The sequence below is a fragment of the Trachypithecus francoisi genome, unplaced genomic scaffold (assembly GCF_009764315.1).
Source record: "Trachypithecus francoisi isolate TF-2019V2 unplaced genomic scaffold, Tfra_2.0 Contig01585, whole genome shotgun sequence".
NCBI classification, from domain to species: Eukaryota; Metazoa; Chordata; class Mammalia; order Primates; family Cercopithecidae; genus Trachypithecus; species Trachypithecus francoisi.
Window position 1 is genome coordinate 9,291,971 of NW_022681444.1, and position 21,317 is coordinate 9,313,287.

The 21,317-nt window shown below is 49.7% G+C and overlaps 1 protein-coding gene across 1 annotated transcript in view; it reads left to right on the plus strand.

Annotated features, from left to right (window-relative positions):
• The window catches only part of PRRC2B (proline rich coiled-coil 2B), an 82,118-nt gene that overhangs the window by 37,867 nt on the left and 22,934 nt on the right, over nt 1-21,317 (plus strand). Inside the window, 8 exon segments of the mRNA XM_033194270.1 lie at nt 1,235-1,325; nt 5,900-6,092; nt 9,320-9,578; nt 9,581-9,637; nt 12,139-12,329; nt 14,812-15,007; nt 17,346-17,562; nt 18,492-20,570. Coding sequence (XP_033050161.1) covers nt 1,235-1,325; nt 5,900-6,092; nt 9,320-9,578; nt 9,581-9,637; nt 12,139-12,329; nt 14,812-15,007; nt 17,346-17,562; nt 18,492-20,570 — 3,283 coding nt within the window.

Below are 21,317 nucleotides of genomic sequence, written 5' to 3' on the forward strand. Positions count from 1 at the left end.
TGTTGGCAGGCGCTCTCTGCCACCTCCTAATCCTGTGGCAAAAATAAATCTACTTTTATGGATTTGCACATTCTGGACATTTCCTATCAGTGGAATCAATATGTGGCCTTTCTGGTCTGGCTTCTTTCACTTAGTATAATGTTTTCACAGTTAATTGTGTTATAGCATGTGTTTGTATTCATTCTTTTTTATGACCAAATAATACTCCATTGTGTGGACCTACCACACTCTGTTCACACAGTCCTCAGTGATGGATGCTTTCTGCCATCTCAGCCACTTGGGCTGATCAGTGCCTAGGGCAAGTAGTAACTCACAAATCTCCCAAGTCAAGCTTCTGTATTATAAGGACAACTACTTGGTTTCTGCCTACTTTGTTCACCCTCTTGGACCTTGAAATAGATTTTAAAGATTTATTGTTCAGATTTAAGAATTGTTACCTGTGGGATGGTTAGTCTAACCAAGCTGCCCTGCTCTTACCAGAAGCCAAAACTGCCCTTCAGTCACAGGGGGAGGCAGCCAGGTGATTGACTCAGCTCCTCTGCTGGGATGGCCAAAGGAAGCTCTCTAATGGTGCACTGACCTTTTCTTTTTCTTTTTTTTTTTTTGAGACGGAGTCTCGCTCTGTTGCCCAGGCTGGAGTACAGTGGCCGGATCTCAGCTCACTGCAAGCTCCGCCTCCCGGGCTTACGCCATTCTCCTGCCTCAGCCTCCCAAGTAGCTGGGACTACAGGCGCCTGCCACCTCGCCCGGCTAGTTTTTTTTTTGTATTTTTTTTTTTAGTAGAGACGGGGTTTCACCGTGTTAGCCAGGATGGTCTCGATCTCCTGACGTCGTGATCCGCCCGTCTCGGCCTCCCAAAGTGCTGGGATTACAGGCTTGAGCCACCGCGCCCGGCCTTCTTTTTCTTTTTTATTTTTTTGATACGGAGTCTCACTCTGTCGCCCAGGCCGGAGTGCAGTGGCACGATCTCGGCTCACTGCAACCTCTGCCTCCTGCCTCAGCCTCCTGAGTAGCTAGGATTACAGGCATGTGCCACTACGCCCAGCTAATTTTTGTATTTTTAGTAGAGGTGGGGTTTCACCATGTTGGTCAGGCTGGTCTCAAACTCCTGACCTTATGAGCCGCCCACCTCAGCCTCCTAAAGTGCTGAGATTACAGGCATGAGCCACCGTGCCCGGCCACCACTGACCTTTTCATTCTTTCTCATTCTTCCTGGGCCCTTCTGCTGTTGTAGGCCTCCATGAAGAAGTGGACTACTCTGAGAAACTGAAGTTCAGCGATGATGAAGAGGAGGAAGAAGTTGTGAAGGACGGCAGGCCAAAGTGGTAAGGACCCGTCCCTGCCCCATCAGCGTGAGTGCATCCCTGCTTGGTGCTCCTGTGTGCCGAGAGCATTTCCCAGTTTCCATAGCAACCTGGGTGGGCAGACAGATGCTGTTTCCAGTTTCTTCTGGAGGTGACAGCTGCTGATGATGGCTGTGAAGGAGGGGAGCCACAGTTTGCCCTCAGGTGTGACTGTGTCCTGTGCATAGTCGGCCTTTCCACCACCACATCAGTGTGTCCCCAAGTGTGTTATGCAGACCACGTCTTCATGGATTGCTTGTGGCTGTTGTGCCCAAAAGGCTTCTGTGGCCAAGAAAGTCTGGGAAACCTCCCTGGGTTCAACTTTTTTTTTTTTTTTTTTTTTGAGACAGGCTCTCACTCTCGCCCGGGCTGGAGTGCGGTGGCGTGATGTGATGTTGGCTCACTACAACCTCCATCTCCTGGGCTCAGCGATTCTCCCACCTCAGCCTTCTGAATAGCTAGGACCACAGATGCACGCCACCATACCTAGCTAATTTTTGTATTTCTGCTAGAGACGGGGTTTTGCCATGTTATCCAGGTTTGGTCTCAAACTCCTGGGCTCAAGTAATCCCCTGTGCCCGGCCTCAACTTCTTTCTTTACTCCAAATTCCTCAGAGACTTGAACATGATAAACTACACTGGGGGCTGGGCACGGTGGCTCATGCCTGTAATCGCAGCACTTTGGAAGGTTGAGGCAGGTGGATCTCTTGAGGTCAGGGGTTTGAGACCAGCCTGCCCAAGATGGTGAAACCCTGTCTCTACTAAAAGTACAAAAATTAACCAGGTGTGGTGGCATGTGCCTGTAATCCCAGCTACTCAGGTGGCTGAGGCAGGAGAATTACTTGAACCCAGGAGGCAGAGGTTGCAGTGAGCGAAGATTGCGCCACTGTACTCCAGCCTGGGTGACAGAGCAAAGCTCTCTCTCAAAAAAAAGAAAAACATTATGTACACCGGGGAAGTGAAGAAGCAGAATGCATGCCAGCTTTCCTGAATTTATTTGAGCATGTTAATTTTGTCTCTCTTTTTTTTTTTTTTGATCATTTCCTCAGACTAGTTTAATTTTACTTAATTTCCTTTAGAAAATACTGCATTGTACTGTCATCCCTCCAGTTTTTATAATGTTAGTAGCATTTGCTAGTACTTTTTTTTTTTTTTTTTTTTTTTTGAGACGGAGTCTTGCTCTGTCGCCCGGGCTGGAGTGCAGTGGCCGGATCTCAGCTCACTGCAAGCTCCGCCTCCCGGGTTTACGCCATTCTCCTGCCTCAGCCTCCCGAGTAGCTGGGACTACAGACGCCCGCCACCTCGCCCAGCTAGTTTTTTGTATTTTTTTAGTAGAGACGGGGTTTCACCGTGTTAGCCAGGATGGTCTCGATCTCCTGACCTCGTGATCTGCCCGTCTCGGCCTCCCAAAGTGCTGGGATTACAGGCTTGAGCCACCGCGCCCGACCTGCTAGTACTTTTAAAATAATACCCCACAATGGCCGGGCATGGCGGCTCACGCCTGTAATCCCAGCACTTTGGGAGGCCAAGGCGGGTGGATCACGAGGTCAGGAGATTGAGACCATCCTGGCTAACATAGTGAAAACCCGTCTCCACTAAAATTACAAAAAACTACCCGGGTGTGGTGGCAGGCGCCTGTAGTCTCAGCTACTTGGGAGGCCGAGGCAGGAGAATGGCATGAACCCGGGAGGTGGAGCTTGCAGTGAGCTGAGATCACACCCCTGTACTCCAGCCTGGGCAACAGAGTGAGACTCTGTCTCAAAAACAAAACAAAACAAAAAAATAACCCACAGTTAGCCAGGCATGGTGTACACCTGTAGTCCCAGCTACTCAGGAGGCTGAGGTGGGAGGACTACTGGAGTCCAGAAGGTCGAGGCTGCAGTGAGCCATGATAACACCACTGCACTCCAGCCTGGGTGACACAGCAAGGCCCTGTCTCAAAAAATTAATAACAATCGTACATATGGTTGTTATAATTTGTATTTTTTGAGTACTAGCAAGTAAGAATTTTTCCTTTGTATAATGCCTGTTTCCTTCACATTTATCACTGCTTTCCTTTAAAATGTGTTTTATTTTGTTTAGATGTTAACGCTTTGCTGTTGTCTTGCAAATATTTTTCTCTTTGTTTTCTTGTCAATAACTGAATATTTGTTTAGTCAAATCTGTGAGTCATCTTTTTCTTTGTTACTTCATCCTTAAAAGCTCCTAAAATAAGTTCCCATCTTCTGGAAGGAGTTGGTAATAATCTTTGCTGCTCTTTTTCTGATGACACACAAAAAATGAAATACTGTAATGTCCTTTCATGCTGTTTGATTTGAACTGAAGCTTTGGATGCAGTCGGGACGTACCTATGGGGTCAGTTCCTGGAACACTAAGCTCAGAAGGAGCTGTGATCAGGAATTTAAATCAAAGGCAAAGACATAAACTCTTAGAGCCTGATTAGAGCAGTAGGACACTCTGTTCCTTGTCTCTTTGAGGTGATGGGAACCAAATATTCCCCTGAAGGAATTGGACATTGGTTTTGGAAGCAGTTTTGCCCCTGGCTTTGACCAAGGGCACTTCAAAATCAGAGTGCCCGAATGACCTCCTCCTGAAACCTGCTCTTTTTCTCGTGTTCCCTGAGCTGGTTGGTGACCTGGTAGAGACTTAGTGTGAGCGTCCATGTCTTATTTGGCATCTTTATTTCCTCATACACAATTGGCTCCCAAAACTTGCCCTGACTCTGTCTCCTCTTTTCATTTTCTCTGGGGCCACTGGGGCCTCCTCCTTTTCCAGACCATCCATGGGTCCACCAGTTCATCTCCATCCTTGCAGCCTGTCTTCTGTGGCCCATCCATCACACCCTGTCCATAGTCATCTTCTAAAAACACAGGTCTTTTAGACAGGTCAGCAGCTTTACTGTGGTCTCCATTTCTCACAAAGTCAAGTCAGAATCACTGTTGTCCCCTCTGTAATCTCCTAAGCCGTGTTACCTGCTTCGTCTTCCCTCCCTCCCCATGTACATGTGTGTGGGTAGACATACAGGCCCACACATACGCCATCCCTGATTCCTGCTTTTCTGTGATCTGCGGTATTATCGGGCCCTTGTCAATGCTTTGCCCCAATCCCATTGCTTCCACTGTGAGGCGTCCAGATGAGCATGGCACCCATCTCCCTTCTTGTCCAGCTGCCCCTGCAGCTCTGTTTGAAATGCCTCTTCCTTTTCCGTGCTGTGTGGGCTCTGCTTGTCTCCTCTTGCTCTTTTTATTGTGACACTGTTTATTATCATCTTATGTTCTTTTGAGGGGCATTTATTGAGCAGCTGGCTTGTGCAGAGTATAGGGAGGGAGCTGTACCAAAAGGAGACTAACACGGACCTGGGAGTCCTGATTCAAATCTGTGAGCTCCTCCCTGTGAGGGGTGCCCCCTTAACCTTGATGAGACTCAGCTACTGACTTTTTAAAGCAAGGGTGTCCAATCTTTTGGCTTCGCTGGGCCACACTGGAAGAGTGTGTCTTGGGCCACACATAAAATACACTAACACTAACAATAGCTGATAAGCTAAAAAGAAAAAGTCACGAAAAAATACCTCATAATGTATTATTATTATTATTATTTTTTTTTTTTTTTGAGACAGAGTCTTCCTCTGTCGCCTAGGCTGGAGTGCAGTGGCCGGATCTCAGCTCACTGCAAGCTCTGCCTCCCGGTTTTACGCCATTCTCCTGCCTCAGCCTCCCGAGTAGCTGGGACTACAGGCGCCCGCCACCTCGCCTGGCTAGTTTTTTTTTTTTTTGTATTTTTAGTAGAGACGGGGTTTCACCATGTTAGCCAGGATGGTCTCGATCTCCTGACCTCGTGATCCGCCCGTCTCGGCCTCCCAAAGTGCTGGGATTACAGACTTGAACCACTGCGCCCGGCCAATGTGTTTTTATTATTTTCTCTCTGGGTTGGGATCTTGCTCTGTTGCCCAGGCTGGAGTGTAGTGCCACGATTTTGGCTCGCTGCAACCTTCACCTCTGGGGTTCAAGCACTTCTCCCACCTCAGCCTCGAGTAGCTGGAATTACAGGTGCCTGCTACCATACCTGGCTAATTGTTGTATTTTTAGTAGAGACTTGGTTTCACCATGTTGGCCTGCCTGGCTTGAAACTCCTGACCTCAAGTGATCGGCCTGCCTCAGCCTCCCAAAGTGCTAGGATTACAGGCGTGAGCCACTGCGCCCAGGCCCTCTTGTAATGTTTTAAGAAAGTTTACGAATTTGTGGTGCACTGTATCCAAAGCCCAGGGCCGTCCTGGGCCACATGTGGTTGGACAAACTTGCTTTAAAGTGAGGGTCATGAGGACTTTTTTTGCATCAGTGAAAATAGTGTGACACATCCTACCTGGGGCTCTATGAGAGTGACTTGATAAATGGTGGTGCTGAATTGTGGAATTCACATGGAAGTGGTGGGAGTGGTGGTCCATTCTAATGAAGGAAATGATATGGACAACTGACTGGAATTCCCAAGGCCTCTGACCAGTGACATCAGACATGCTTGGCCTGACTGCAAAAATTAACATTAAATGTGGTTTGTTCTAGGAACAGCTGGGACCCTAGGAGGCAGCGGCAGTTGTCAATGAGCTCTGCAGACAGTGCGGACGCTAAGCGGACTCAAGAGGAAGGGAAGGACTGGGCTGAAGCAGTGGGTGCATCCCGTGTCGTCCGAAAGGCGCCAGACCCTCAGCCACCGTCCAGGAAGCTTCATGGCTGGACACCAGGCCCTGACTACCAGGTACCAAGGGCCCTTGGCTGTCCTATGTATTTGTACTTCATTGAGTTCAGTGGTTGGGTTTCTGAAAAGTCCTAAGTGGGCATTTCTTTTTCATTTTTATATTTCTTCTTTTTTTTAAAGTATTTTTTTTCGTAGAGACAGGGTCTCACTGTGTTGCCCAGGCTAGTCTAAAACTCCAGCTCAAGTGATGCCAAAGTGCTAGGATTATAGGTGTGAGCCACCATGCCCTGCTATTTTTACTTTTTTTGAGAAAAGGCCTTGTTCTATCCTTCACCTCCCACCCTCAAGTGATCCTCCCACCTCAGCCTCTTCAGTAGCTGGGACTACCGGTGTGCTGCCACATCTGGCTCATTTCATTCATTTTTTTTGTAGAGACGAGGTCTTACTGTGTTGCCCAGGCTGGTCTTGTGCTCCTGGGCTTAAGGGATCCTCCTATCTCAGCCTCCCAGTGTGCTGAGATTATAGGCATGAGCCACTGCGTTTGTCCTCTCGTTTTAATTAAAATAAAAAATAAAAAACAGCCGGGCATGGTGGCTCACACACTTTGCAAGGCTGAGGCAGAGGGATCGCTTGAGAGACCAGGAGTTCAAGACCATTCTGGTCAAGATAGCAAAACCCTATCTCCAAAAAAAGTACTAGGATTACAAGCGTGAGCCAATGCACCCGGCCTCTTCTGACCAAATTTTTTAAAAAATGGTCTGAATTTGCCCAGCCACGTTGGCTCACACCTGTAATCCCAGCACTTTGGGAGCCCAAGGCAGGCGGATCACGAGGTCAGAAGTTCTAGACCAGCCTGACAAACATGGTGAAACCCCATCTCTACTAAAAATACAAAAATTAGCCGGGTGTGGTGCGGCACGCCTGTATTCCCAGCTGCTCAGCAGGCTGAGGCAGGAGAATCACTTGAATTCAGGAAGCAGAGGTTGCAGTGAGCCGAGATTGCGCCATTGCACTCCAGCCTGGGCGACAGAGCGAGACTCTTTTTTAAAAAAAAAAAAAAAAAAAAAAGGCCAGGCACGGTGGCTCACACCTGTAATCCAGAACTTTGGGAGGCCAAGACGGGCGGATCACGAGGTCAGGAGATGGAGACCATCCTGGTTAATACGGTGAAACCCCGTCTCTACTAAAAATAAAAAAAAACTAGCCAGGCGTAGTGGCGGGCACCTGTAGTCCTAGCTATTCAGGAGGCTGAGGCAGGAGAATGGCATAAACCCGGGAGGTGGAGCTTGCAGTGAGCCGAGATGGCGCCACCACACTCCAACCTGGGCGACTGAGCAAGACTGTATCTCAAAAAAGAAAAAAACAAAAATAGGTCTCAGTTAAAATTACTTTGCAGAACATTTAGTCTATAAAATGATCACTAATTTCAGGGCTGTTTAGGAAGGCATGTCAAAGATCTTGACGGTGTACGTGTGCCCTCTGAGTCTATTATTTCCTTTGCAGGAAATTGTCTGAAGGAAGTAATCAGGGCTAGGTGTGAAGGCTATGTGCAGTGGTGTATTGAATCCCATGGGATAAAGGCAGATAGGCAGATTTTGGTATGAGCCATGAACTGATCAATACACAGCCATTAGAAAGGTATGGATGCTCATGTTCGATGGCAAAGTGAAAGGAAACTGCATGCTTTGGCTCCGATGATATTATATAAAATGTACCTTCATGCTTCTAAATTGGAAATTTATAATTTATGATTACAGTACTTATCTCTGGCTTATGAGAAGTTAATTTTTAGGAAACTCCTTGACTACAGTAAATTTGTTGTATATTTCTTTTACCGAAGTATAACTCACCTACAAGAAAAGGCCTAGATCCTGTTTCTTTGGTTTGATTTTTGACAGCTGTATACATTTATGTTAACTAGCATTCAAAACAGGAAGTCCTATCTTTTTCTGATAGTCAGATCTCATTAGAATTTCAGTGGCCGGAGCTCAGGTGACAGCTGTCCATCATTTGTGCCATTGCCAGGTCTGCGTGCTGCTTGACCCCTGCAGACCAGTGCGAAAGGGCCCCAGTGTCGAGCTTTTCACTCTGCGTCTTTGGCCCTCTTGTTGTCTAGTAACTGGCAACCGGCAAGAAACTCAGAAATGGACAAATACCCAAAAGAGATTTTTTTAGGCATGCCTTTTTTTTTTTTTTATGGAGTCTAGCCCTATCTTCTGGCTGGAGTGCAGTGGTGTGATCTCGTCTTATTGCAGCCTCCTGGGCTCAAGTGATCCTTCCCGCCTCAGCCCAGTAGCTGGGACCATAAGCATGTGCCCATGTCCAACGAATTTTCCTAATTTTTTTTTTTTTTGGGATATATATGGGGTCTCACCATATTGCCCAGGCTGGTCTTGAGCTCCTAGGCTCATGCAGTCCCCCACATCGGCCCCCCAAAGTGTAGGAATTACAGGCATGAGCTACCACACCTGGCTAGACATGCTTTTTTTTTGAGAGATGGAGTCTCGCTCTGTTGCCCAGGCTGGAGTGCAGTGGCACGATCTCAGCTAACTGCAACTTCTACTTCCCAGGTTCAAGCGATTCTCCTGCCTCAGTTTCCCAAGTAGCTGGGACTGCAGGTGCACGCCACCATGCCTAGCTAATTTTTGTATTTTTAGTAGGGATGGTGTTTCATCATGGTGGCCAGAATGGTCTCGAACTCCTGACCTCAGGTGATCCACCCGCCTTGGCCTCCCAAAGTGCTGGGATTATAGGTGTGAGCCACTGTGCCCAGCTGACATGCTTCAATGTCTGACAGCTTTATGACTGACAGTGAATTTCATTTTGCCAGGGCTCTTTCTACCCAGGGATTTATGTATTTTTGTGCGGGCAGGAGTAGCAGTTTTGTGACCCAGGAATGATCAGTGTGTGGCTTCCTGTTCTGGTTTTTAGCTGTGGAGGCCCTTAGCTTGCATGCCCATCAGCAGTGGTGAGAGTGTTTCCCGCGTGGGTCGCACATTGCTTTGCAAACGTGGTTTTCACCTTCACGATCCTAAGAGCTTCCTTTGTTGTCCCCATTTTAAAAACAAGGAAGTGAGGTGTGGAGAGTTGGCACTTGGCCTAAACCACATTCTACATACAGCAGAGGCCAGAGCAGGATTCAAACCCAGCTCTGTCTGCCGCACGCCTGTACTGCCCCTTGAAGGTGCTTGAGGATCTTGGGAGGAGAACTGATCCCAAAGTGGGAATGGTCCCTGTATCCCGGGTCCACGACCCACCGCCTTATCTCAGAGACGTTCTTTTGGCAGAAGTCCTCAGTGGGCAGCATGTTCCGGCAACAGTCCATTGAGGACAAGGAGGACAAGCCCTCACCGAGGCAGAAGTTCATTCAGTCAGAGATGTCCGAGGCGGTGGAGCGAGCCCGAAAGCGCCGGGAAGAAGAGGAGCGCCGAGCCCGGGAAGAGAGGCTGGCCGCCTGTGCTGCCAAACTCAAGCAGCTGGACCAGAAGTGTAAGCAGCAGGCACGAAAGGCAGGTGAAGCCCGGAAGCAGGCCGAGAAGGAAGTGCCCGGTCTCCAAGTGCTGAGAAGGCATCTCCCCAGGAAAACGGCCCTGCTCTCCACAAAGGTAAGAGCTGGGCCCTCTTCCCACCAACTGGAAACTCTGGCCTGTTGTCATTGGCTTGTTACTTGCAACTGCCTTCCTTCTTAGCTAGCAGAACCTATGGCTTACAACGAGATCGTATAGGGAAGCATTGGTTATTAAGAGCATAGGCCTGGGTCAAATGCCTGGGTTCTGATCCTGTTTGAACTTTTTTATAATTTCAACTTTTACTTTAGTGTCAGGGGGTACATTGTGTGGTGCTGAGGTTTGGGGTATGAATGATCCTGTCACCCAGATAGTGAGCATAGTACCCAATAGGTAGTTTTTCAGCCCTTTTTCCTTCTCCCTCTGAACTTGTTTAACTGGTGAGCACCTCACCTCTCTGAAGCCTGTTTCTTCATCTTCATACGTACCTGCCAGCACACGGAGGGGTATACAGCACGCTCGTTTCTGGGACATTGAAGCCATGCATCTACTCACTGATGAAGCTCATCATTGTCACTATTATCATCTCTATCCCTGCCCAACCAAAGACACACGTGCTCCAGGACTTTAATAAAACCACAGATCCTTTAACACGGAATAAAAATAAGCCCACCTGCCTGGTAGAATATAGTTTTTCCTGGTGTTCATTCTAAAAGGAATGGATCACATGGCCCTATTTTTTTTTTTTTCTGAGACGGAGTCTCTTTCTGTCACCCAGGCTGGAGTGGCACGATCTCTGCTTACTGCAACCTCCGCCTGCCAGGTTCAAGCGATTCTCCCAGCTCAGCCTCCCCAGCTGCTGGGATTACAGGCGCTCGCCACCATGCCCAGCTAATTCTTGTATTTTTAGTAGAGACAGGGTTTCACCATGTTGGCCAGGCTGGTTTGGAGCTCCTGGCCTCAAGTGATCCATCTGGCTCGGCCTCCCAAAATGCTGAGATTACAGGCATGAGCCTGTAATAGGGCCAGGCAACATGGCCCTATTTAAGAGTGATAAGCAGTGCTCTGTAATGCAGAATGTCTCTTGTAGCAATTTTAAAGAATATAATCAGCTGTTTTCTTTGTAATTTTCTTAAATATACTCAGATCAGCTCTTGTTAGGAAACAAGGGGATGTTTGAGGCTCTGAAAGCTTTTCAGGTTAGAGAGCCCTAGCGCCCTTCTGGCCAGGGAACTCATCTCTAGTTTTCCTTCTACCCTCCTTTCATTAAAGGTTGAATGAGGACTGTGCCAGTCTTATAGGGAAGTTGCACTGAGCATTTTCTGCATTTTCTGCACTGAGCATTTTCTGAAAACAGGCACTGTTTTCAGTATATTATTGTAATTAATTTAATTCTCACAGAAGCCCTTGGTGAACACATGGTAGTTATTCTTATTTGCAGATGAAGAAATGGCCAAGGAGAGCCTGAAAAATGTGCCCAGGTCACACAGCCTGTCTCTTGTTTTTGTTTTTTTTCCTTTTTTAAAAAATTGTTTTTTCTTTTGTATCCTTGCCAGCAGGAAGCCATACACAATATTTCCATATGTTGAGTTCCTGCTGTTCAGATGTTGGATATGTGGTCTGTCCTGAGTTCGTGGCTCAGTCCTTTTTTTTTTTTTTTTTTTTTTTTTTTTTTTTTTTTTGGGAGATGATGGAGTCTTGCTCTGCCACCCAGGCTGGAGTGCAATGGTGCAATCTCACTGCAACCTCTGCCTCCTGGGTTCAAACGGTTCTCTCACCTCGACCTCCCATATAGCTAGGATTACAGGCATATGCCACTATGCCCCGCTACTTTTTGTACTTTCTTTTTTTCTTTTGAGAAGAAGTCTCACTCTGTCGCCCAGGCTGGAGTGCAGTGGCGCAATCTCAGCTCACTGCAAGCTCTGCCTCCTGGGTTCATGCCATTCTCCTGCCTCAGCCTCCTAAGTAGCTGGAACTACAGGTGCCCGCCACCACGCCTGGCTGATTTTTTGTATTTTTAGTAGAGACAGGGTTTCACCATGTTAGCCAGGAGGTTCTCTATCTCCTGACCTCGTGATTCACCCACCTCAGCCTCCCAAAGTGTTGGGATTACAGGCGTGAGCCACTGTGCCCGGCCAATTTTTGTACTTTCAATGGAGATGGAGTTTCACCATGTTGGCCAGGCTGGTCTTGAACTCCTGACCTCAAGTGATCCACCCGCCTCAGCCTCCCAAAGTGCTAGGATCACAGGTGTGAGCCACCGTGCCTGGCCTTATTATTCCTTTTTAATAAAACGTCTTCCACCTGAAATCAGATCTCAGCTCTGCCACTGACTGTGTGACCCTGGACATTATCTAACCTCTTGACCCTTAGTGTCCTAGTCTGTAAGGTGACAACAAGTGGAGCCTCCTCACGTGTGTTGTGGGGAGTCCCTGAGCTCATGCACGTGGTACATTTGGTGCAGGCCCAGGGTTCAGGGACGTGACTGTTCTAGCAATAGAGCGTACGTGCCAACAGGAAGAAGTACTTGCTTGTAAACACTTGGTTGGTTGAGCTTCTGTGAGCTCACTGTGTTATTTCTCTGCTGGTATATTCTCTAGGCTCCCCAGAATTCCCTGCCCAAGAGACCCCCACCACGTTCCCAGAAGAGGCACCCACAGCGTCCCCAGCAGTGGCACAGAGCAGCAGCAGTGAGGAAGAGGCCAGAGAGGCTGGGTCCCCTGCTCAGGAGTTCAAGTATCAGAAGTCCCTTCCTCCCCGATTCCAGCGCCAGCAGCAGCAACAACAGCAGGTAAACAGATGAGATGGTAAAAGCCTGTGATCAACAGGCCTGAGTGCCGATTAGATACTTCCCGTCACCATCCCCATGCCCACCTCCAACTTAGAAAAAGTCCAGAATACCCCTTATGTGCCCCCAAGACCAGTGGGGACCTCAGGAGTTGTACCTCAAAACTTACTGACCTTGGTGGATCAGCCCCTGGCCATTATTTATTTCTCCAAGTGATGGAGGCCCCTGGGAATGAATGCAGCCCTTGTGGTTTATTGACCTTGTTTTCTGATATTGGTAAGGAACCTATTTAGTGCTGTATGCAGTGAGCTCCATTTTTCTAGTGTGCAGGCTGGTTATTTTATTTCAGAGCAGTGCACCTTGGGAAACTGAGGTGATACATAGACATTACTTAGTGCACACTAAACAGCAAGGTGTGCAGTAAATTATTACTAATATTAGCCGAAAATATTTCAAAATGTGTGTGCTGTGGAGAAACAAACCAAGGACTTAAGGCTTTTCCCAGTATCTCACTTAATTACCTTTAAACTTCTCTGCTTAGCCTCTTCTCTCCTCTGGGCCCCTGGGAGCATTCCAGGGACTGCCTTTAATGTGATTTTAGAGCATGGGAGTGTAGGCGAGCACTGCACAGTTACTCATGTTCGTGGGTTATAGAATTACTGATGGGGGAGAGCTCTGGAATTACTTGTGCCAAAACTAGCAGTGACAGTTGCGCTAGGTAACTCCTTGGGGTGCGGAGGGAAGTGATGGGGGTAAGTCCTTCCTTAAGAATAGAAGGAATTGCCAGGCGCAGTGGCCCATGTCTATAATCCCAGCACTTTGGGAGGCCTAGGCAGACGGATCACCTGAGGTCAGAAGTTCTAGACCAGCCTGACCAACATGGTGAAACGTCATCTCTACTAAAAATACAAAAAGTAGCCAGACGTGGTGCTGTGCACCTGTAATCGCTACTCAGAAGGCTGAGGCAGGAGAATCGCTTGAACCTGGGAGGTTGGAGGTTGCAGTGAGCCGAGATCGCACCACTGCACTCCAGGCTGGGTGACAGAGCGAGACTCCATCTCAAAAAAGGGAAGTCTGAAAGCACAGGGCAGCCTGTCTAGTCATAATCGCTGGAAACCTAGGGTGTAGACAGGAAGAGGAGCTGGGAGATGGAGGCCCACAGCCTTCTCTGTGGACTGGGAGAGTGAATGACTCAAGTCTCTTGATTGATGACCTATATTTATTGAGTGCTCTTAATAGGCACTGGGAGCACCAACAGAACTGTCCAGGGAATCAGCTCAGGATGTGCTGTAGACTGCCAGGCGGATTGGCTGCCTTTTTGTTTTCGGAATGGAAGGATGTGTGCTGGAGGCTGCTTGGGCGTCCTCAGAGTGTGAGGCAGCAGTGAATCCTGCCTCAAGGCCAATTCAGGGTTCCTTTAGGAATTAGCACCCGAGGTCACTGATGGGATAGAGCAGGGTCTGAAATGAACCCTCTTGAGTCAGGCAAGAGCCTTGATTTTGAGTAGTTGACCGATACTTTCTATTTACCGATTTGTGCAAATGTTCTGTATCTCGAGTGTGGTGCTGTGGGCAAGGGTGCACAGGGAGTCTCTTAGGGTTCGGTGAGGGTTACCAGCAGTCCAAACCATCAACTGCTGTGAGTGCAACAAAGGAGCACTGGCCGTTCCGTGGGAGCAGAGAACCAGGGACCTGGTCTCGTCTGGGCGTAACGACAGGCTTCCTAGAGGTTGTGTTGAAGCTGGAAACCTGGATTTAGGGATGGAGGGAAGAGGCGCTTACCTAGGGGCCCCAGTGTGTTCCCACGGCCTGAAGTGGTGGCAGGGATATATGGAGCAGAAAGCAGAGGGCCAGTCGTGCAAGGCGAAGCTAGAGAGGCAGACTGGGCAAAGTCACATGGGATCCAACCCTCACCCTAACCCCGTAGGTCACGAGTAGCCTCGTAGGATTTAGGCTGTCGGGTGGAGAGCGGTGGAGAACCACTGAAGGCTCTTTTGAGCTAGGGGTTGACCTATTGGGCATGGGGTGTCTGTGTGAAAAGATCACCCTAGTCGAGGATGGAAAATGGATTGAAGAGGCCAGGAGGGAGCAGGGAAGGGATGCTGGTATGTTATTTAACCTCAGGTGGTAGCTGCAAACAAGGAGAGAAGTGGCCGGCGTCCAGACATTCTGTGGGAGGCTGCTGGTGGATTCCAGGAGTGTCTGATCTAAGTGAAAACCTAGCCTGTCTCGTGTACCATAGGCGCAGATGGGCCTCCATTGTGATAATGGCTTGGCTGTCCACCAGCCTTGGACAGGGACCTGAGCTTGCAAGCTGTAACACATTGGGGGCTCCCACTCGAGCAGCTGCCCATCCCTCCCCTCCTTGGTCTTCTGTTCTAGGTGGGCTTTTTGTGCTGCCTGCTGGAAAGCTGGAAGGCGTGTGTTGGGTGGCATCTCAGCCCCCTGCCGCACCAGCCTGACCAAGTCTCTCTCTTTGCGGGCAGGAGCAACTGTACAAGATGCAGCACTGGCAGCCGGTGTACCCCCCGCCATCCCATCCCCAGCGCACCTTTTACCCACACCACCCCCAGATGCTGGGCTTCGATCCCAGGTGGATGATGATGCCTTCCTACATGGACCCACGCATCACGCCCACTCGGACCCCAGTGGACTTCTACCCCTCCGCCCTGCATCCCTCAGGTAAGCACTGTGGTCTAATGCTCCATACCTGTATCACCCAGGATAGCGTGGTGGTCAAGGGTGGCATCTCGAGTTAAACAGATACACCTGGATTTTGGTCTGGCTCTTTGTCATGTATACGACTGGTCTGAATTTCAAAGGACTCACTTGCAAAGTATAGGTACAATAATAGTTCTGTCATAAAGATTTGTCGGGAAAGTCATGAAGATCGTGTATCATAAATTGCTTTAATTAATTTTAGATTTCTGCTGTGTCGTTTTGTCCTTCTCATTCCTAATGTTCTTTGTGCTGTCTCTTTTTTCCTTGGTTAGTCTTTCCCAAGATTTGTCTAGTGCCTTTTTAAAATCAGTATTTGGGCTTCTTCATTACTGTATCTTTTTTGGGTTTTATTTTAATAATGTCTGGTTTTTCTTTTCTTACTTCCTTTAAAATATTATCATATACTTAATTTACTCATTTCTGGCTTTTAAGATTCTCTTTGTGGTACTAATTTCTAATGTAGTTGCTCTGTGGTCAGATAATATGGTCTGTGTGTTACAGACCAGGGGTCACCAAACTTCTACAAATGACCAGATAGTCTTTTAGGCCTCGATCAACTAGTCAGTTTTGGTGTTGTAGGACGAAAACGGCCGTTAACAATAGTAAGGGAGTGAACATGGTTGTTTTTCCATAAAACGTTACTTATAAAAACCTGCAGCAGGCTGAGTTTTGTTTAATGGCTGTAGTTTGCTGACCAACGCCTGACTTAGGTTGCTTGACATTTGTTGGGTTTTCTCTGTAACCACTTCTGTGGTGATTCTTTTTTAACATTCTACATTTGCCCGAAAAGACTGTATTCTCTGGTTGGAGACAGTCCATTAAGTTGAGCATGCTAATTGTGTTGTGCAAATGTCTTCATCATTGCAAGTTTTTCTCCCTTTGACCAGTTACTAAAAGGTGTTTTAAAATGTTCCACTATGATTATGGATTTGTCAAATCTTCTTTGGGAGCCTGTCAATTTTTGCTGTGTCTATCTGGAGGCATACAGGTTTAGAATTTCTGTATCTTGTTCCTCCTATCCTTACGTAGTACCCTTGTTATCATTAATAGTGCTTGCTATCTTTATTGCCTACTTTGTCTGATAGCAGTATAATAATTCTAGTTTTTTGTTTATAAGTATTTGAAGTCTTTTGTTCCAATTTTTACAGTTAGCTTCTTTGAGTCCTTATTTTTTGGGAGTGTAAAATTGTATCTACAAGATGTGTATGGCTTTACCACTCTGAAAGTCTATGACTTTTAATTGCAAAAGTTGGTCCTTTTAGATTTATTGGAATTATTATTATTGTTAGAGACAGAATCTTGCTCTGTCACACAGATTGGAGTGCAGTGGTGCAATTTCAACTCACTGCAACCTCTGCCTCCTGGGTTCAAGCGATTTTCCTGCCTCAGCCTCCTGAGTAGCTGGAATTACAGGCACCTGCCACCATGCCTGGCTGATTTTTTTTGTATTTTTAGTAGAGACGGAGTTTCACTATGTTGGCCAGGCTGGTCTCGAACTTGACTGACCTCAAGTGATCTGCCTGCCTTGGCCTCCCAAAGGGTTACAGGCATGAGCCACCACGCCCAGCCTTATTGGGATTATTATATTTAGATTTTCCAACTATGATATTTCATGCATTCCATTCTTATTCTTACCTTTCTATGCCTTTTCTTCTTATTCCTGCCTTTTCTTGATGCTATTCTTGTTTTTCTTTTGCTTCTGCATTTCATTTCTATATGTTAGTGGTTACATGAAGATTCTAACATGCACCTTCAACTTAGCAAAGTATTTGGGGAGGTAGAAAGTCTTTGTCCCTTAAACCCCCATGAAAGTAAGCATGTGAGTCTGAATTCCTGGGATGGGGACAGTTGTTTCCCTGCCCTGGTCCAGGCCAGACAGACCGCCAGTCTGTTCCCGGTAGTCAAGTGCATATGTCTATCTAACGTGCCTTTTGAGGATGTGGCCCTTTTGGGTCTTTGTTTTAAACAGTGTCTCAGTTGTATCTCCCTGCCCTATATAGAAAGACGTCATCCCCTGTCGTGAGTGTTAAGGACCAAGCCCATATCTGACAAATGTGCTTTTCTTGCCCACTTCCTTGGACTTCACAGGTCTTTGAACCAGGCAAGGTGCATGCGTGTGTGCCTTCAGAGGTCCTCAGGTCAGGAAAGATTAAGAGCCCTGTGATGTGTAGGTGGGTGGGGTGCTGTATCCACGGGACAGTCAGGGTAACTGTTGACTTCTTTGGGCCTTTGGTTGAGCCTGAGATTGGAGCAGGGCTTTCTAAATGAGATGATGTAGATCAGTCTTTGCCTTCTTCAGGACTGATGAAGCCCATGATGCCCCAAGAGTCCCTCAGTGGGACTGGCTGTCGCTCTGAGGATCAGAACTGTGTGCCCCCACTCCAAGAAAGAAAAGTGACCCCCATCGATTCACCCCCTGTGTGGAGCCCAGAGGGCTACATGGCACTGCAGAGCAAGGGCTACCCGCTCACGCACCCGAAGTCGAGCGACACCTTGGCCATGGACATGCGTGTCAGGTGAGATGAAGCCTGGTCCTGCTGCCTTGCCACTGAAGGAAGATTCCAGGTCCGAATTGAGAGGTCCTGGGATGAGCTACCATCCTAATCCACAGGGCCCTGGGATGAGCTACCATCCTAATCGAGAGGTCCTGGGATGAGCTACCGTCCTAATCCACAGGGCCCTGGGATGAGCTACCATCCTAATCGAGAGGTCCTGGGATGAGCTACCGTCCTAATCCACAGGGCCCTGGGATGAGCTACCATCCTAATTGAGAGGTCCTGGGAAGAGCTACCATCCTAATACACAGGGCCCTGGGATGAGCTGCCATCCCAGGAGACACTGCCCACGGGAGACGTGCTCTTTTGAAGGGACTCCTGGTTCCTTTGGGGAAGGAGAGTGTGAGGAGGACTGCTTGAATGCTTTGTGCAAGAGGCTCTTTTCAGATGGCGAGACTTAAGGTGAAGGAGAAGTTCTGGGGTCATCAAACCCTGGGCACAGGGTAGGTGGGTGGGGGCTTTACAAGGCAGGTGGGGTCCAGAGCATGGGTCTTGGCTCTTCTGTGGAAGTAAACAGAGTTAGCCCTGCCACCCTCATGGCCCCATACTCTTCACGGCCTCCCAGGCTCCAGCTTGCTCTTTGACCCGGAGGATTGCCCGGCTCCTCTGTCTCTAGGGGGCCCGCCGCGCCCACCAGCGGCCACAACAGTCTTCACTCTCATGGACTCCAGGGGCCACCGACCAATTCATGGCCTGGCATTTCTGAGACGTGTTTAAAGATAGAGCAAATGTTGGTGCTTATGTTTTTTTTTTTTTCTTAACTTTCTTTTTAAAAAGTTTTTTTTTTTACTTTTTCTTTTTTTTCTTTTTAAAACTAAGCTCTGTGTTCAGCATGGAAACCAGGAACCAGGCTCCAATCACATTGACTGATTTTTCTGGTTCCTTTTCAGGAATGAAAGCTCTTTCTCTGCCTCACTCGGAAGGGCAGGGGGCGTAAGTGCCCAGCGCGATCTCTTTGAGGAGAGAGGGGAGGAGTACTTGAGTGCTTTTGACAAGAAGGCCCAAGCAGACTTTGACAACTGTATCTCTTCTCAAAGAATAGGCCAGGAGCTTTTGTTTCCACCCCAAGAAAATGTTCAGGAAGCGGGTGCTCCTGGGGGTCACACCCAAAACCTCAGGTGTTCCCCATTGGAGCCTGACTTTGTCCCAGATGAGAAAAAGCCAGAGTGTGGCAGCTGGGATGTCAGCCACCAGCCAGAGACCGCTGACACAGCCCATGGTGTTGAGCGGGAGACACCCCGGGAGGGGACGGCCTTTAACATCTCCTGGGACAAGAACGGGAGCCCCAACAAACAGCCGTCCTCAGAGCCTGAATGGACTCCTGAGCCCCGGAGCTCCAGCAGCCAGCACCCGGAGCAGACGGGCAGGACCCGGAGATCGGGACCCATCAAGAAACCAGTCCTGAAAGCCCTCAAGGTGGAAGACAAGGAGAAGGAGCTCGAGAAGATTAAGCAGGAGCTAGGGGAGGAGAGCACCCGGCTGGCCAAGGAGAAGGAGCAGAGCCCCACGGCCGAAAAGGACGAGGACGAAGAGAATGACGCCTCTCTGGCCAACTCCTCCACCGCCACTTTGGAGGACAAGGGCCCTGGCCATGCCACTTTTGGCCACGAGGCCACCAAATTTGAAGAGGAGGAGAAACCTGACAAGGCCTGGGAAACCAGACCCCCACGAGAGCCCAGCGATGTTCCCCCCACGAAGAGAAATAACTGGATCTTTATTGATGAGGAACAAGCCTTTGGGGTCAGAGGGCAGGCCCGGGGTCGGGGCCGTGGTTTCAGAGAGTTCACTTTTCGTGGTCGGCCTGCTGGTGGAAACGGGAGCAGCCTCTGTGGCGGGGGGGTCCTGGGTGCCCGCAGCATCTACTGCAGCAGCCAGCGCAGCGGCCGTGGCCGGGGCCTGCGAGAGTTTGCTCGGCCAGAGGACTGCCCCAGAGCCAAGCCCCGACGGAGAGTTGCCAGTGAGACCCATAGCGAGGGCTCAGAGTATGAAGAACTTCCCAAGCGCCGCCGGCAGAGGGGCTCTGAGAACGGGAACGAAGGCTCGCTCCTGGGGAGGGAGGAGAGCGCCTTGAAGAAAGGCGACTGCAGAGATTCTTGGCGGTCCAACAAGGTGTGCTCCGAGGACCATAGCGGTCTAGATGCCAAGAGCCGAGGCCCTCGGGCCTTTGGGCGAGCCCTCCCTCCCCGGCTGAGCAATTGCGGATATGGACGGAGAACCTTCGTCTCCAAAGAGTCACCCCACTGGCAGAGCAGAAGTCCAGGCAGCCCTTGGCAGGAATATGGTCCTTCCGACACATGCGGATCCCGGCGATCTACAAACAGAGACTATGTCCCGGATTCCTACAGACACCCTGATGCGTTTGGTGGCAGGGGCTTCGAGGACAGCCGCTCAGAGGACAAGAGGTCCTTCTTCCAAGATGACCATGTGGCGGATTCTGAAAATGCAGAGAACCGGCCCTTCAGGAGAAGGCGCCCCCCACGCCAAGATAAGCCCCCTCGCTTCCGGCGCCTCCGGCAGGAGCGGGAGTCCCTGGGCCTGTGGGGACCCGAGGAGGAGCCCCACCTGCTGGCAGGTCAGTGGCCAGGCAGACCCAAACTGTGTTCTGGGGACAAGAGTGGCACTGTGGGCCGCAGGTCCCCTGAGCTCTCCTACCAGAACTCCTCCGATCACGCCAATGAGGAGTGGGAGACGGCCTCCGAAAGCAGCGACTTCAGCGAGCGGCGGGAGCGGCGGGAAGGCCCCGGGTCTGAGCCTGACTCCCAGGGAGACGGTGGCCTGTCGGGGGCCAGTTTGGGTGAGAAGAAGGAGCTGGCCAAGAGGAGCTTCTCCAGTCAGAGACCACTGGTTGACAGACAGAGCCGAAAGCTGGAGCCGGGAGGGTTTGGGGAGAAGCCCGTTAGGCCAGGTGGTGGTGACACCTCCCCTCGCTATGAGAGCCAACAGAATGGGACGCCTTTGACAGTCAAAAGGTAAAACCAGACACCATCTGGGCCCTTTTTGTTGTGTTCTGTTCTCAGCAGCACTGAGTTCACGCATGCATGCCGCCGTGTGTCGGGGCTGGGGGCAGGCCCCCAGCCCGTCTGTGCGCGTCTTCATCATCTGCCCCCGCATTGCCTGTCTGCTTCTCTCGTGGTGGTGTTATTGTGGCTAGAGCCCCCCCACCTCCTCCCTCCGCAGTGGTGCTTTTGAGGCCGCTGTCCGGCACCTGGCCTGGGAGTCCAGGAGTGTGTCCCTGCGTGTGTCCCTGGAGCCCCACCGAGGGGCCGCTGCAACGAGGAGCGTTGTCTGTGCACAGTGCCAGGTGCCAGTCAGTCCACCAGAGTCCTTTACTCTGGAGTTGCCACCAGGCAGCATCCTAGGGGGGCATCACTGGCCTCGTGGCTGCATGGAAGTGGCTCTTCCCAGGTGGTTCTGCTTCTCCACTGTGAGGAGATGTGGCCCCACGGTGGGGTTGCCACCTCAGCATCCAGGAGCCCAGCAAGTGCAGAGGGGAGCAGGCTGCGCATGGTCTGGCGAGTACCTCTTCCACAGACGGGCATTTGGGTGATGACCTCTGCTCAGGGACTGGGAGAGGGTCCCCTGCATAGTCTGGGTTGACTGACTGCGCTTGGCTTGTGACTCAGACAGGGAGGTGCAGGGGCTGCTGAGGCCTTCCCTGTCTTCAGCATACTGAGGAAGACGGCTTCACACCTCCACCCTCCTTAGAATTCAAGGCA